The sequence below is a fragment of the Etheostoma cragini genome, chromosome 2 (assembly GCF_013103735.1).
Source record: "Etheostoma cragini isolate CJK2018 chromosome 2, CSU_Ecrag_1.0, whole genome shotgun sequence".
NCBI classification, from domain to species: domain Eukaryota; kingdom Metazoa; phylum Chordata; class Actinopteri; order Perciformes; family Percidae; genus Etheostoma; species Etheostoma cragini.
The window spans coordinates 21124074-21139497 of NC_048408.1; the positions used below are offsets into that span (position 1 = coordinate 21124074).

Consider the following 15424-nt stretch of genomic DNA (forward strand, 5'->3'; position numbering starts at 1 on the left):
CAGGTTTAAGTTACTTCCGCAGTGGTTGCACTTTTCGAAACCGGATGCTCTGTCCACTTATTTTAACGGTCTATGATCGGAAGCTGCGAATCGGATGCCAACTTCAGCGTTGTGGCTGTCTTTTCGATCTTGGTGTACTGCACCCATTAAACAAAATGTCTATTAAAGCTGGAATATTTTTGAAGGGCAAAAATCTAGAATTCTTGATAAATAACTTGATTAAGCATTGAAAACATTTTATTCATAGGTGGGAATATTTAAAGATCAAACTCCGCTCTAACGGTTGGAAGAATGAGTTTAAGTCTTTTGCTACATCTTTACAATAGGCCTACATGACAAAAGAAAACGCAAATAGCCTCCTTTATTTATTGGACTTACATTTCGTACTGGACTAAAGACCCATCTTATTTTCTTTAATTTTTTTTATACTGTCTCCACCTATAAGCTGTTAACATTGGGCCTTGATTGTTTGTAAGACTATTGTAAAATAAAAAAATAAAAAAATTGTCGTTTGATTCGAGTCTCTTTGGGCGAAGTTGTCTGCACGGGCAGACAGCTAGAGAGTCAGAGGAAGGAAGGGAGAGGGTAATACATTTGGTAATGCAAGTGCAATTATTAAATTAAAGTCCCCCTAGCATTATCAGAGTATTAGCTAGGTTTGCAAAGTTATTTTAGCCTGGGCTGAAAGCAACACTAGGACGTCGGTGTTGTTTCCTTGGAAATACATTCGCCACCAGAAAAAAAGGCATCTTTTTCGTTACTGTTTTGCAGCAATTTTATTTAATGTATTGTAAATCAAAGAATATTTAAAATTTTGTTTACTACATGTTGACCATTAAAAGGAAGAAAAAACGTTCTATTTCATTTTCAAATTTTGTATTGTACAACAAAAATGTAGTTACACAATACACCATTTTTTTTTTTATACCCGTTTATGCAAGGAAAATCAAATGACCAAAAGATACATCTACCTATGTTCAACATTATACGTAGATATATATAGCCTACGGACAGTCAATAAGCTACATATCCATAGTCTAAATTCAGACTAAAATGACGAACTAACCGGCAGTGACCTTCTGAACTTGTGGGCGTAAACGTTAACGTACATGTGACTTTGAAAGCAACGACACTGAAGTAACAGGGTAGAGTGACTAGCTAGTTGAAGGTACAGGTAATGTAAAAATTGAAACATCTTTGTCTGTCATTAAAGTTGAGCTAACTTAATGGCCCACTTCAGACTTGTGGCTGGTTTTAAAGGATTAATTGTGGGCCGAAACAACAAACTTTACTTTAAAAACGTTAGCTACAAACGAACAAATAGCCGTTAGCTAGCGCCAGCATTGCCCACTTGCATCACTCGGCCACCCAACAGCTAATTTAGCTAGCGGCAGGCATGCGTTTTCGAACCAGACCTAGCTACTATCTCCGTGAAGATTTGTCTGATAATGGACCTCCAACTTTCCATGCCTTGTAGCCATAAGTCCAACTTTATAATTTAATTTAATTATTTAACCTAGCAAACAGGTGCACATAACTTTGCCATGTGGTTTTACAGTCGTGTTGTAGCTGAGTTAACGTCACTGCCACTGCCATGATTTGGTTGCTTGAGAATCTGAAATCTAGCTAATTAGTTTGAGACACCAAAACTGTCTTGTGCGTGTGGCGGGTATGGCCTTACCCTAATTTGCAGCTGCAGTTTGTTCTGCTAACTTGGAAGACTCTTATTTTAAGATGAAGTTAACGTTACACAAGTTGGCGTTAGCTAACGTTACGTGTTTGCTTTTGCACATAAAGAAATCTTAAACAAGAATTTTCCAGTGAACCTGTAGCTATTTTTGTAACGTTATTCTTTAACATTAGCGCTATAGCTAGCTACAAACACCAAAGCAGTGTTGGATTGAAATCCAGCCTGTGGAGTCCAAAGTCTAGCCCAAAATTCCAGTGTTACATTTATTTTTGTACTAATACTGTAACATTTCTTGCATTTCTAACCACTTGATCTTTATCTACGCGTTTCTTTTTCCAGGATGTCGGACAGCGAGTCTATAAAAAAAATGTTGCGGTCTGTACTCCAGTCCAGCAAGGCTGGCGTGTCTATTAGCACCCTCCAGTCAGAGTACCGGTCACTGTGCGGAGAGAGCATCCCGCTCAGAAAGCTGGGCTACTCACAATTGGAGGACTACCTCAGGAGCATCCCCTCTGTGGTCCGCCTGGAGCCCCGCATGGGTGAAGTAAGGGCTGTTTTTTTAATATTCCTAGGTTAAGATCATTAGCACTTGATAGTAAATTTGCATCCCTATACTACTGTTCTAGGCCAGCTAGCATCAGCACAGAACTAAGAAATGTGTTCTACATATCAGTTTAGCAATAACAATAAAATGAATTTTCTCTGTAGATAAAATGCTTTGCTGCAGTGTGCAGAGAGACGGCCCACATCGCTGAGCTGGTGGCCAAGCAGAAGAGCTCCAAGAAATCTGGCCGCTCCCAGCTTGTGAACTGCAAAATGAGATTCAAACCTTCCAACCCCTACATGCTCAATGGTAGGTGACACTTACTCTGTGAAGGTTTTTTTTCTTGATGAAGAAAAGTAATGAGAGGTGTGAACATTAACTTTCAAAATTCTTCCTGGGTGACTCCTCATTATTCATCAATCCTCCTTTTTTCACCCTAACCATGATCTATTATAACCCTTTTCATAAATGTAGTGAGGCCAAGGTCCTCTCTCCGCCAACCCTCAGCTCATAGTGCCTCTAACTGGTCAGCAAACCGTTCTTGGTCCCGCGGCGGCTACAGAGGCTTCAGCGCTTCAGGAGACTACAGGTACACAATAAACGTTTTTATCAAAAAATTATAAACAGGAGCTCCACTTACAACTTGTTTGACGTTTTTTTTTGTCAGGGACAATACATATAGGCATTGTTACATCTAAAGTGCAAAACAATGCAATGTATATGGAACTTCTAGCCATAGGCCAAATTGCAGTCCTTATCATATATATATAGATGAAAGGCTTTTAATTGTCAATAGAAAGAAAAGCCCAGCCACCATGCAGCAGCCTTATTAACTGTACTTGTCAGGGATAACGTATCAGTTTGTGGAATCCCTTGCGGTGTTTGCTTTCAGTAATTGTCTCCTCAAAGAACACAATAGTTATTCTTCAGTCTGTTCAGTCTGTGCTTAAGTCATTTACAAAACTAATAATTCAAAGTTTTTGCTTTTGTTCTCCCCAAACAGAAAGTTGGACCAAAGATTAAGCTCAACCACCCCGGTGGAACACAGAAAACAGGCTCCTCAACCAGCTGCAAAACAGTGTTTCATGCCTGACAGGTGAACATACACATGTGGACAAACTTTATAAGTGTGTGAATTATAACTACATAAGTATTAAAGTTAGCATTTTTTTTGCATACAACGCAGTACTAAAATGTTACTCAGAGCAATTGATTTAATATATTAGCAGTTGTATGTTGAATTTCAGTTTGTTTCTATGAAAGGCACATTATGCTTAATAGACTGCTATGTTGCCTACAGGAAGAAGAGCTTGATAAACTGTCAGACACCCAAAGGGACGGTGGACTTTCTTGGTGTGTACTGTATTTATATCAGTATAACATTTAATCAATATTGTGTTACTGTAATGCTCTTAAGTGCCTTTGCAAATAGTGTTTTATTTTTTAAATGTAATTTAATTCCATTCAGAATAAGATCAGGGTTCCAATAATTAGATAATTTCTAGAACAAGCAGATTTTTTTTTTTTCCATTTTGACCCACATGTTTCATATATCGCTAGAAAAGTTGTTTGTAAGGTTGGCATTCATTTTCCTATTGTTGCGTCACAGTTTTGAGACCTTTTCCCCTCACTGGGGAAGGATATGCAGATAAGTCTATAATGTCAAAAACACTGCCCCAAAAAGAGTTTGCTAACCACAAGAACCAATAACCTTGCAGGATTAATCTGCTACACACTGTTAACTGGTATCGGCAAGTTAACCTTTCCTTCTCTCTTTGCACAATTTTTCAAAGTGATGCCTGCTCAACAAGTGTCCAGATTTGGCCAATCCCAGGTACAGAATAAACTTTCTCTGCTCACTGTGTTACAAAATGCCAAGACCACATACATTTGAGTTGCAGTGCATAGCATTTTGTAGGGATGTACCAATACCGTCTGCATCTGATGCCGTGCGCATATCCTCAAACTAGTAGTCATACAATTACTCCGATACTAACACACCCAATATCAGCTCCAAGCAATGTGACAATAACTTCTCCATCAAGCAGGTATAGGCACCGGAACAGGAATAATGCCAGCTGTCTGAAAATGTTTAGCTGTAAAACAAAAACAAAAACTATGCTCTTGCCCGATGCATGATTGCAGTTGACAAGCAGCATTTTCAGTTGTTTATAATGCTGGGTTTTGACGTTGTCTTAATGTCCTGGAGCTGAGAAATTCCCAGCTTTCACCACATCACAGAAATCGTGGTTCCAAAGCGGCTTTGTGAAAAGCACATGAGCAACCTGTTGCCACGTAAACTTCACCACGGATTTTTGAAGTAGCGGTGTTAGCCCAGTGTCTCTCATTAGCTTAATGGGCATTTCCATGTAGTAGTTTGCCACAAGTCTCTAAATTTGGACAAAATCGTGTGACCTTAGCTGCTGGCATAAACAAACCATCCTCTCCGCTGGATCAGTAAACCCATGTGGGTACTTAATATACACGTGAATGATGTCATTGCACTTTGCATTCTTCATTCTCTTTGAAGTTCACTCAGTAATTTAATATCTGAAGGAATTAAATTATTTATTTTATTACACTAACCCGGGGAAATGTCAGGGCCCAGGCACTGAGCTTCGAATAGAAAAAAGGCATGGTACTCTGAAAATACTGCTTTGTTCTAATTTACAACAATATCGGAGAAGGACAAAATCATCCGTCTGAAAACCCTCTCGAAGCCCAGAGAGATTATTGTATTGGCAAGTACCCAAATGTAAGTACCTGTACTTGACCTTAAAAAGTGGTATTGCTGCATCCCTAGCATTTTGTGTTCTCCTAATTAAATTGTGTGGTTGGTCATTGGTTAAATGTAATTTTCCCATTACAATCGTTAATGAAATATCATGTGCAAATGGCTGAGAACAAATGAAATAGTAGATCAAAATTGAATAGCATGCCCTTCTGCCCTCTGTTTATGCATAACAAAGGGAGGAACAGGCTCTACTCGCCTCTGTTCATTCTGTTAAAATCCTCCAGGGTGCTGCTGGTAGCACCCTGAAGGATTTTTCACTAGTTAACTGAATCAATATATTAAAAGAGCCCTCAAGTAACTTCTTAATGAAATTTTAGAAGAAAACACAGACATGCAAGAAAGATAAACACTGTCATTGTTTCTTTCTTGGCATTTCTTAGGTTGTGCCACACCCTAATTAATGACAGCAGTCATTATATCATCAAATCTTTTATTGAGTTTATTTTGTATGCATGGTAATATACTGGTTGCAAACTATCATGTGAAATCTCCCCATGCAGTATGACGTGGCGATGGTACAGAACAACATAACTAAACTCCTGGAGAAATACAACAGTGGATTGTGGATGTCGAAACTATCAGAGGTTTACAGGGAAATGTTCAGTCAGAAGCTCCACCCTCAGGTGCTGATAGATCTGAAAAAGTGGACACACATTGCAATGGTGGGTAATTTACTTTATATCCCCCCATTATTTATTATACCCCTATCAAATAAAGTAGGTATTACGATGCCTTGTAAGTCTGAGGCCTATACAAACTTGCATATCTGGCCTTTGGCGGGTAGGAGGGACGGGGAAATGATCTGATGTTATTTAAATACAGCTGATGAAGGTAGTTGTCTTTTAAGTAGAAAATCTTTTTTCAAATACAAATAGAGGTTCCATCAGAAGTACCAAGCCTTAGCAGGAGTTGATGGGAGTTAAAATCTCTTTCCTTCTCGTTCTGTCTCTGGCTTGTCTGGCCTTCACAGGTGGAGCAACCTTCCAGCACCAACCGAGCCGACCAACTTATCTACCCTTCTCTTTGTCCTAAGTCTTGTATTTTCCCTAGAAGTAGTACCAACAACACACCCACCAATTCTAATGCCATCACCACATCCATTTCTTCACGTCCCTCAACACCTGAGCAACCTTCCACCCCACGCCTTTCTTCCCCTGTCCCTAAACTTAGAGGTTCCCCCTTGACTAAGCCCACTGTCAAATTTCCTCCTGAACTTGGTGCTGCCTCTTTAGACAAGCCTTCAGTCACGTTGCGCAGCCCTGCCCGCAACCCAGCTATTGTATCGAAGCTGCCCCCCCGTGTTTATCTTCCAGTCAATGGTGGATGTAAAGATAATCACAACTTGCCCGCAACTACCCTCAACCAAAACACTCGGCACTTTGCCTCTGCCTGGACTTGTGCTGCATCAACAAACGCTCCTTCATTGGCTTCCTCCCTCAAACCTAGCCCTGAAATATTACCCCTTTTGAAGGTCACCTTCTCCTCTACCTCTGATTCTTGTCCTCCTCTAAAATCTGCTGCTGTTGTCTCAGCCGAAGTGCGTGAGAGAATAAAGGAGCTTCTGTCCAAGTACAAACAAGGTCTGTGGGCCCATGCTTTGCCCAAACTTTTTATGGACACATACAAGACATCATTCCCCGAACATGTTCTGAACAACTTATCTCTTTTGCTGGATATATGCACTGTGGAGTACCCTATGCCGCACGACAAGAAGAAGGTAAGTGCATGCCATGACACCGTGATGCCAGAGTTAACATTGTGTTCAAGTTAAGTAAGTCCTATAGAGTAGTGTGACGTTGCGTAACAAATAATGCTGTCTCACTCCCCAGACAAGTGAACCTTGATTTTGATTATTGTGGGGAAAAGGGAATTGTTTTCAACAGTAATAATGATTTTACCTTTACCTCTTTTGTGAGCTCAGGGACATCCTTTCTGCTTAGGCCTTTGTCTTAAAATATGTTTATCTATTTGTTTTGTTGTTGATGTACTTTCCTGTGGTCAGGCCATCCTGTATAACTCCAGCATAGCAGACATGGAAGACACTTACAGCCAAGAAGGCCAGCAGTGCAGAAGCCACCCCCTTCCTTCTGGTCTGGAGGTCCTGGGTCCTGTGGTGCCTCCCTGTCTGGTTCTTCCCTCAGAGCAGTACCCCTCCGTGCTGATTACTGATGCCAAGGGCAGCAATGCTGTTACTGTAAGGTGAGACACACACTATTGTTGCAAACATGTAATGGAATTTATTGTCCCTGAAGCCAAAAATGGTATGTTTACATGTTAACACAACAGAAGAGAGGTTCACCTGCCAAAGAAAGAAACCTAATACTTTAAAAGCTTTGTGAGGACATGTTTGTGTGTTTTGTGTGGGGCAGTTTCTTACCCTTAACCCCAAACTGTGTTGGGCAGTGTTGCAAAATCCCAGTTCAACACAGTAAGAGATGTATTTTGCTTAAAATAAAAAATCATTAGAAAATACCTCCTTTCTCCACAACAATCTGCCAGACCCAAGTATTGTGGCAAACTTATATATAATATAATAATATAATCAAAAATGCAGCAGACTGCTGGTTTCAACTTTCTGTACAGTATCATCCAGCATTGAACTTTAAAATAATGTATGATGTAATGTTGCAGATAATAACATGCATCACGTTTATCAACATCTCCTTCTGCCTCCTTAATATTAATAGTTAACTAGCAACCATCTAGCTTGCTAGGATGTGCAGAATGTTCGTTTTATCTTAAGATCACAACGTATAAACATCCAGGTTACTGTTTTTGGAGACCACCATGCACAGATTGAGAAACATTTAGTTCTGTTCAGGTATGTAGGGGAGAACTACTCCAATGCCCAGGAGGCCATGGAGGAGGCCATGCAATCTTTCTACAGCCAAAGCTCCACCCACCATCCTCTCTCCAAACCTGTTGTTGGTCAGCTGGTAGCAGTCAGAGGGGAGGATGGAGAAGAGCTGGCAAGAGCTCAAGTCGTAGAAGTTATGACCGGGAACAGGTTCAAGGTAATTCAATTTAGTTTGTTGTTTTTAGTTAGCTGTCAAGTTGTTTTTCACTTAAAAAAACAGAACTGTGGAAAATGTCACGGTGTTGTTATTTATAGCACTTTGTAATGTATTCAGTTAAGAAATGGAGACATTCAGCCCCTAATGTGGGGCATACTTTAGCTTGTAGTGATTTTCAGTTTGTTGGAGAAAGACATTTGGTAGCTGCAGGATGGCTCAGTGTTTCTGCAGCAAAATAGCTTTTGTGTGTCTGTCTGTTTGCTAGGTATACTATGTGGACTATGGCTTCTCTGTCAACACTAGTGGAAATAATCTGCTCGAGTTGCACCAAGACTTCCTCACTCTGCCCTTCCAGGCCATCAGTGTTAGACTTGCAGGTACATCTAAGAGAAGGAAATAACTTTCACTTGTTTTTTGGTAACTGATTTAGATGAAAGCGTACAGAAGCATAGGTCACCACAGAACAGACAAAAGATTGACATTGGCCAGTCGATGTACAACATAGGTCAGTGGTCAGTAATAGCTCTGCTTCTCCTATGCTCTCCCTCCTCTTTCTTCCCATCCTTTATTTTCTTTCTCTCAGGTCTAGAGGCATTCAGCTCCCATCCACTGGTACTGTCTACTTTGGACAAGTTAGCGGTGGGAAAGATCCTGCTCATGGAGACATTAGAGCCGTGTCAACATGATGAGACACCTGAGGCATTGCTGTACGACACTTCCCAGTCTGATGACATCAACATCAATTCCACCTGCCTGAAGGTCCTCCAGGACAAAACCATGAACAATCCTTTGACAGTAAGGATAATGGTGCTAACTATAAGTATAGATGCATATTATCAAGGAGAGCCCTCTCTTAGAATAGCAGTTTCTGCATACAAACATATGCATGTGTAAATTATTATCCAATTAAATGGCAGCCAAGAGGCAGTTTCCCATATACATTTTTAACAATCTTGACATCACAGCTCAGCTCTACCAGTAAGTGGTGCTGTTGTCCCTTTCTGTGTTATATTTTATAGGAGTCCCATTTGATGGCGACATGCTCCGTTTTATCAATCCTCTGTGTTATCTAACCTTAATCTTTCTGTTGCCTGTAGGTAAATGCCACCTATAAGGATGTGTGTGTCACAAATGTGTGTGCAGATGGTATCATCTACTGCAGGCTGCCCTCCAGAGGAACCGCAAGACTCTGCAAGTTACTGGAAGAAACGGAGACCTTCTTCATCTCCCAGGTTAACAAGACCTCCGTTTGCCTTAGCACGTAATAGTGTTGTAGCATTTCATGTTGTGCAGTGACAGTGTATAGTATACCAAAGTGTAGTTTTTAGTTATCTGCTTAGTAGGCTGCTTGACACAGAGAGCGGGTGTTAAGGCCCTCTGCTTTCACTGTAGGGAAACTTCTTTGCCAAGAGACCGGATTACTGCCTGTGAGAACGACAGTCTTGTTAGTCATCTTCTAGTGTCTGTTGTCTTCTTGGCGGCGAGTGAAGCAGAGGGACCTTAGGCTCTGTTTGGTTCTGATCACGGGCAACGCCATAGTCAGCCTTTGTCACCACTAGTGCCTTGCCATCGGCTTGATATGTCAGGGCCTTTATAACTTCACTGGCTCCAGAATGTGACACAGCTCCACTTAAAGGTTTGGCTCCCAGATACATTTGGTTTTAGGTCACAAGGTGGCATTTTCTTTTAAAACTGTATCTATAATAAAATCTAGATCTGGTGTGGGTGATTGGAGCCCCCATGGAAGGAATGTCTTTGATCTGTTGCTTGATGACTTTGACCCCCAACTGTAGCTCTGGCCAGTTATGGTCTGGTGAAAAGAGCTCTTGCTAATTACAGGTGGTAATTCTGTCTCTTGTTCAAGTTTTTTTCCCATTTCAAAAATGCAGTGTTCCCCACAGCTGCTGCATTAGATCTGAAAGACAATACCAAAAGTCTTCTCAAGGAAAAGGTAGGTCTTCATATTAGTTTTTTGTAATTCCTTCTAGATGACCTCTGAGTCCCTGGTGTCCAGACCATTCAGTGGCAAGTTCTGTCTAGCCCGCTACAAAGAATTGTGGTCCAGAGTGGAGGTAAGAAGAGAATCATTAAAAAAAGTTTAAATTATTTTGGGCATAAAAACTATTAAGATATTTCATTGTTCCACTCACATTCGGTTGCTCTTATTTTTTCAGATCACCAACATGTACAGCAACAGAGTGATCGAGATCCTCTACATTGACTTTGGCGTCACAGCAACTGTAGAGGTCACTGATCTCCGAGAGATTCCCCCCCCTTTTACTCAAGAACTTTACATCATCCCACCACTGGTCAGTGACCTTTCCTATATACATTTTTTTGAAACTTCTATTAAGAATGGAAAGATTCACCGATTTGCATAAAAGCGCGTAGTAGGAATGCCCCGATTGATCAACTGCTCATTATCGGTCAATATTTACTACAAATGTGTGATCGGGCATTTCGCCTTAATCTCTTTTAGCCGCCAATGAACTACTACACACATAGAGTTAAACACTCTGCTTAGAGCAATAACCGCGTGCCTGTGCCTAATTGCCTGTAAATGTGTAGTGAAGTCCTCCCGCGGCCTCCTTCCACCCATCTATTTGGTCAAGTACTGCACGTGTTTGCTGCACGCTATTCCAAACAAAACGATAAATGTAGAATCGTCACCAAGCAAGTTCAGAGGAGAGGTGAGGAAAAAATGTCTGAAAAGGCAACGCCCAAAACACCAGATGGTAACACAAGCAACGCTATTCTTTAACTGCCGTTGCAGTGCGACACTCACTTTTTGTTAGCCGTATCCCTTCTACCACAAAGGCCACCTGCCCGTCTGGGGAGTGTGTCCAGCACATTTCTATGGTCTTCTAAATCTGACACATGTCAATCTGAAATAAACACAGATTCAGCAACTTGTCAACTGCCCAGTGTAACGGTGACTAAAGAGAGAGCAAGCAAGCAGTTAGTGCGGAGAAAAGTTTAAGTTTTGTAGCAAAGATGTCAGTATACAGTACAGTACAGCACATGGATATATGTTGGAACGATACAGCAGAGTTTGCAGTTTTGTGCACTGTAAGCTGTAGCCCATTTTCTGGCGTGTTCAACATTTGAACATGACACACCAGAAGAAAAGAACAAAAACATAGTCGTCTACTGGCAATAGGGAAGGAGTCTATCATTAGCAGATTTTCCCATTCAAAAACTTTCATATGCAATTTTATGTGGGGGGGGGGGAAGGGTATAAGAAACAAGAATTTGTGTTCTTATTCAGAGGCACAAATTCCCTGCTACTTGAATACAAAGAAGATGGCTGCTGATAGCAAATAGCGGCCATTTGAATCAGCTTTGGCCGCAACTCTGGAAGACTTTGAAAAAAGGAAGAAGTGTTCGAGCATTGCCAACCGGATACGGAAAATGTTTAATCTATCAACTACCGTTGCTCTGGTTGGTTGTAGTGCTTTCCTATTGCGTACAGAGGAAATTTGAAAGACATCCGTTTATCCCGCCCCTCGGATTGAGACCTGCCACAGCTGGCTTGTCAGGCTAGGCCAGTTCTATAATATAGCTACATCAGCTGCTATTACTAAACAAAACAACACAAAAATGATTAGAATCGGTCCTTTATTGGCAGATATTGCTCGTTGATGATCAACAGTCGGTACCGTTGGCTAAAAACGTGATTGGGGCATCTCTAGTGAGCAGACATAAAAGTGGTTTCTAACGTGTTTGCATTGTTATAATCGGATTTATTTGTTATGATTAGAGAGCCTCTTACTTTTATTTAGAGATGTGACCAATTTTTTTTTATGCATCTCTTCAGGCTATCAAATGTCGGCTAGCTGACGTCACAGTTCCACACGGAGACTGGAGTCCAGAGGCTGTTCTGTTTGTGAGGGACGCTGTCTTGGGCTCTGAAGACTGTAAGATGAAGGTAACCTACTTTTAATACAATGTTTAACATGTGTTTAAGTTACACATAACACAACTTATATTTGTCCTGTATTTCCCACAATGATTGCTCTCGCAGGACAAACGTGCAATAACTATGAAAACCTGGCAGTATCTGGTGTTATGGTTAGGGTTCATCCCACTCTCGCAACCCTGACCGAGTCCTACTCCGTATTAGAAAGGTGCACCTAATAAAGTAGCCACCATTTTTGATTATAAAGGCTTGACTGTCTGAAGTACAACAACAGTGTATGGTGTAGCCAGAGCTGTGTTAATCTAGCACCAAATATTCTAAATAAAAACACTGCAAATCAAGCTTACAAGTAAGGATTTGTTAAAGAACACTGCAAAAGAATCCCGATCACCTCAAGGTCTCTCTAACTTAGTATAAGTCTAGTGTTTGTTTCCCCCCCCCTTTGTTCTCTCATTTTAGATCTTGAAAGTAGACCAGCACAAAGGGGACTTACTGGTCTATATGTACCTCTTCATTGGTGATGACAGTCAGGGGCTGGACAAGAGTATCAACCATCAGCTGGCCCGGTCAGAGTTGTGGAAGAAACTCACAACACAGAACAACAACCACACAAGAATTAGCAGTAACAGCAGCGTGGATACAGGTAATATTGTGCAGATGTTAACAAAAAGTCCATAAAGGGTCTGGTACAGTTCCCACTAACCGCATTCATGAACACATCTGGTCAAACTTTGTACTGTTTTTTTATTTCCATTCAAGTTTTTTTTTGTGTCCTCTAAACTGTTCTACCATGTTAAGTCAAGGTATACGGACAGTTTGTGGTTTTAGGATTTGTATTTAAGCATTATTTGTATTTAAGTCACTATGAGGCTAAAGTGCAGATTTGGCTTTAATTTGAGGGTGTTTTGCATGTACCTGTATTTTCAAAATTTCTAGGTCTCAGTGCTCTAGTGGAGAAGTTGACTCTGAGCAGCTCGGACCCAAACCACATTGTCAAGACCTCAACCAGACCTCTTCAGGGAACAGAGGACTCGTCTTTCCCAGGCACGACCACTAAACCTGGGATGCAGCCACTTCCAATGCCCCCCCCTCTGGAATTCCCCCAGGTGTGTGGAGATGGACATACTTTCTGTAGAGGCACACTTATGTCAGGGGAGCAGATATAAATGATGCACATTGTGGCTTGTCTTCAGGCTGCTGGCTATCATCACCCTTATCATTTTACTGTATAATTCATTGCTTGTTTGGAGATTTCCATTCAAGAAAACTCTTTTATAATGACATGTGGATCAAATCCAACCCAAATGTTATTAGCCTCTCAAATATTTACCATCGGCCTATACAGTATACACACTCCAACCTGGCAATATGTTTTTGTGGCTTGGCCTGAAGCAATGTTTTTTGGTTGTCTGTCCATATCCATACAGCAAATATGATAGAATTGCACAGAAATCTCTAATAGGATGAAAGGTCAAAACAGGTCAACTTCACATTTCACATTATGATGTGGATGTAAACTGCAACATTTGCAACAGCGGTTATTTCTAGTTTTGAAGTTTCTGTTGTATAATGTATAAACAACAATTCACAGTTTGCGGTCAAATAAACCTTGACATTGTAACCCAGGAAATGTAACAGCAGCTCAAAATGCCTTCACTAGCTAAATTAAAACAAATATTCCACAATGCCTTGTGGTAATATACACCTTATTCTCCTCCCTGTCTTCTTTCAGCCTGGTCAGAATATGGATGTGTTTGTGCCTGTGGCCTGCCACCCTGGATACTTTGTGCTGCAGCCATGGCAGGACCTTCATAAGCTGGTGGTGTTGATGGGGGAGATGATCCTCTATTATAACCAGACAAAGACCAACTCAGCCCCACACATCCAGAGAGGAGAGATCTACGCTGCCAAAATAGTCAAGAAGTAAGTAAACTCCTCATGACCATACGTCAAGAACCACGTGGGCTCCTTATACCGTAGTTGATCTCATTAGATCTTGGAGCACTTTAGGACAAAGAGTTTATATTAATAGCAGTCCTGTGTTATGAAGCCAAATACATATTGACAAAATAATTTGGTTCAATGAATGCATTGTCTAGATGTATGCTTTTGTACTTTTGTGTGTATCTTAGAGATTTGGAGATTCAGTCTATTTTGTACAATGTTGTAAAAGACATGGTAAAATTAAGAACTTGCTAATGTCTGCTGATTGGCTTAACTGATGCATCCCTCTACCTAGTTGGCACCGCGTGCAAGTGAAGGCAATTCTGTCTGATGAGTTGGTCTCTGTCTTTGAGTTGGACTACGGCAAACATGAGCTGGTCCACAGTACTCTCTTCAGGCCTCTGATAGAGGAATTCAGACAGCTTCCCTTCCAGGCTGTCACTGCACAACTTGCTGGTGAGTAAAAACATAATTCTCTGTGACTTTACTGGTCAATATGCGTTAACGTTATGTTGTAGGTATTCAAGTTCAAAGGATGTACATTGATGGGATAAAACCCGACATCATCTCCCTCCCCTTTCACTATCTTCACCAGTGGGGCTTAACGCTGACCAGGACGGTTGTGATTGGTTTAAAGAAATGCAAACATGCCAGAGAGGTTTTGCAACATTTCATGTGTAGACATTTTACCCCAACCAATGTAGATGGCAATCTGTGTACATTTGCCAATACTGTGTTAAGCCTCATTTAAAGAATGCCACAAAGATGCAGGATCCTCAAATTAAATGAGTTTACTTATTTAACTGTTACACTTAACTACTTTCATTTCTATTCAAACGGTTTACAAAGAATGTCTGATGTCATAATGGTATGTTTCTGTCTGCATATGAATTGGTAAATAAAACCCGAGCAAATATAATCTCTACATTTACATCTACATTACCATGGAAGGTTTCAACCTTAACATAGTACCGTACTATTGCAGTTAATTTTTGGCAGGTAATCAGCCAATTAATTATGATTAATCAAATCCCACCTTGATAACACTAGGTGGAGCAGCTTGTGTTAGTCAGATTACTAATACCCTGTTGGTCCTGCAGGTATGACACAGCAACATTGGTCAGAGGAGGCCTCCATGTTATTCAGGAACCACGTGGAGGGGCGAGCGCTGGTAGCCCAGTTGGAGAGTGTGTCGGAGGTTAAACGTTTGATGTGGGAACGCAGGATGACAGTTTACCTGGTGGACACTACATTGAAGGACAAGGACCTTTGGATTCACCGCATCATGGCCGATATCAGCGATGAGCTGTCTTCTGCAGCCTAGGATGTCTTCTTATGCATGTTGGTAAATTAACTAGCAAGCTTGCTCTGACTGTGAGTCTAACAGTTATTTTTCTTTTTTGTAAAAATTGTACAGTTGCTCTGTAAACTTTGGAGGCTTTCTCCCAATCAAAGACTTTAAAGAAGCCCTTTTTAATTTGTGTGTTAAAACGAGGGCCATGTCAGCGTGAGACAGGAG

At 40.9% G+C, this 15424-nt stretch overlaps 1 protein-coding gene across 1 annotated transcript; it reads left to right on the forward strand.

Annotated features, from left to right (window-relative positions):
• The first annotated feature begins 978 nt into the window (after positions 1–978).
• Positions 979–15302, forward strand: tdrd7a (tudor domain containing 7 a). Its single transcript, XM_034900387.1, has 22 exons — positions 979–1174; positions 2030–2234; positions 2399–2543; positions 2709–2823; positions 3238–3330; positions 3535–3587; positions 4028–4068; positions 5529–5690; positions 5999–6745; positions 7031–7227; positions 7850–8042; positions 8308–8419; positions 8626–8837; positions 9140–9274; positions 10031–10114; positions 10217–10351; positions 11860–11970; positions 12421–12604; positions 12898–13067; positions 13694–13884; positions 14201–14361; positions 15006–15302. Exons 2-22 carry the CDS (start codon positions 2031–2033, stop codon positions 15227–15229), a joined length of 3669 nt encoding a protein of 1222 aa, XP_034756278.1. The 5' UTR covers positions 979–1174; position 2030; the 3' UTR covers positions 15230–15302.
• Positions 15303–15424: the final 122 nt, after the last annotated feature.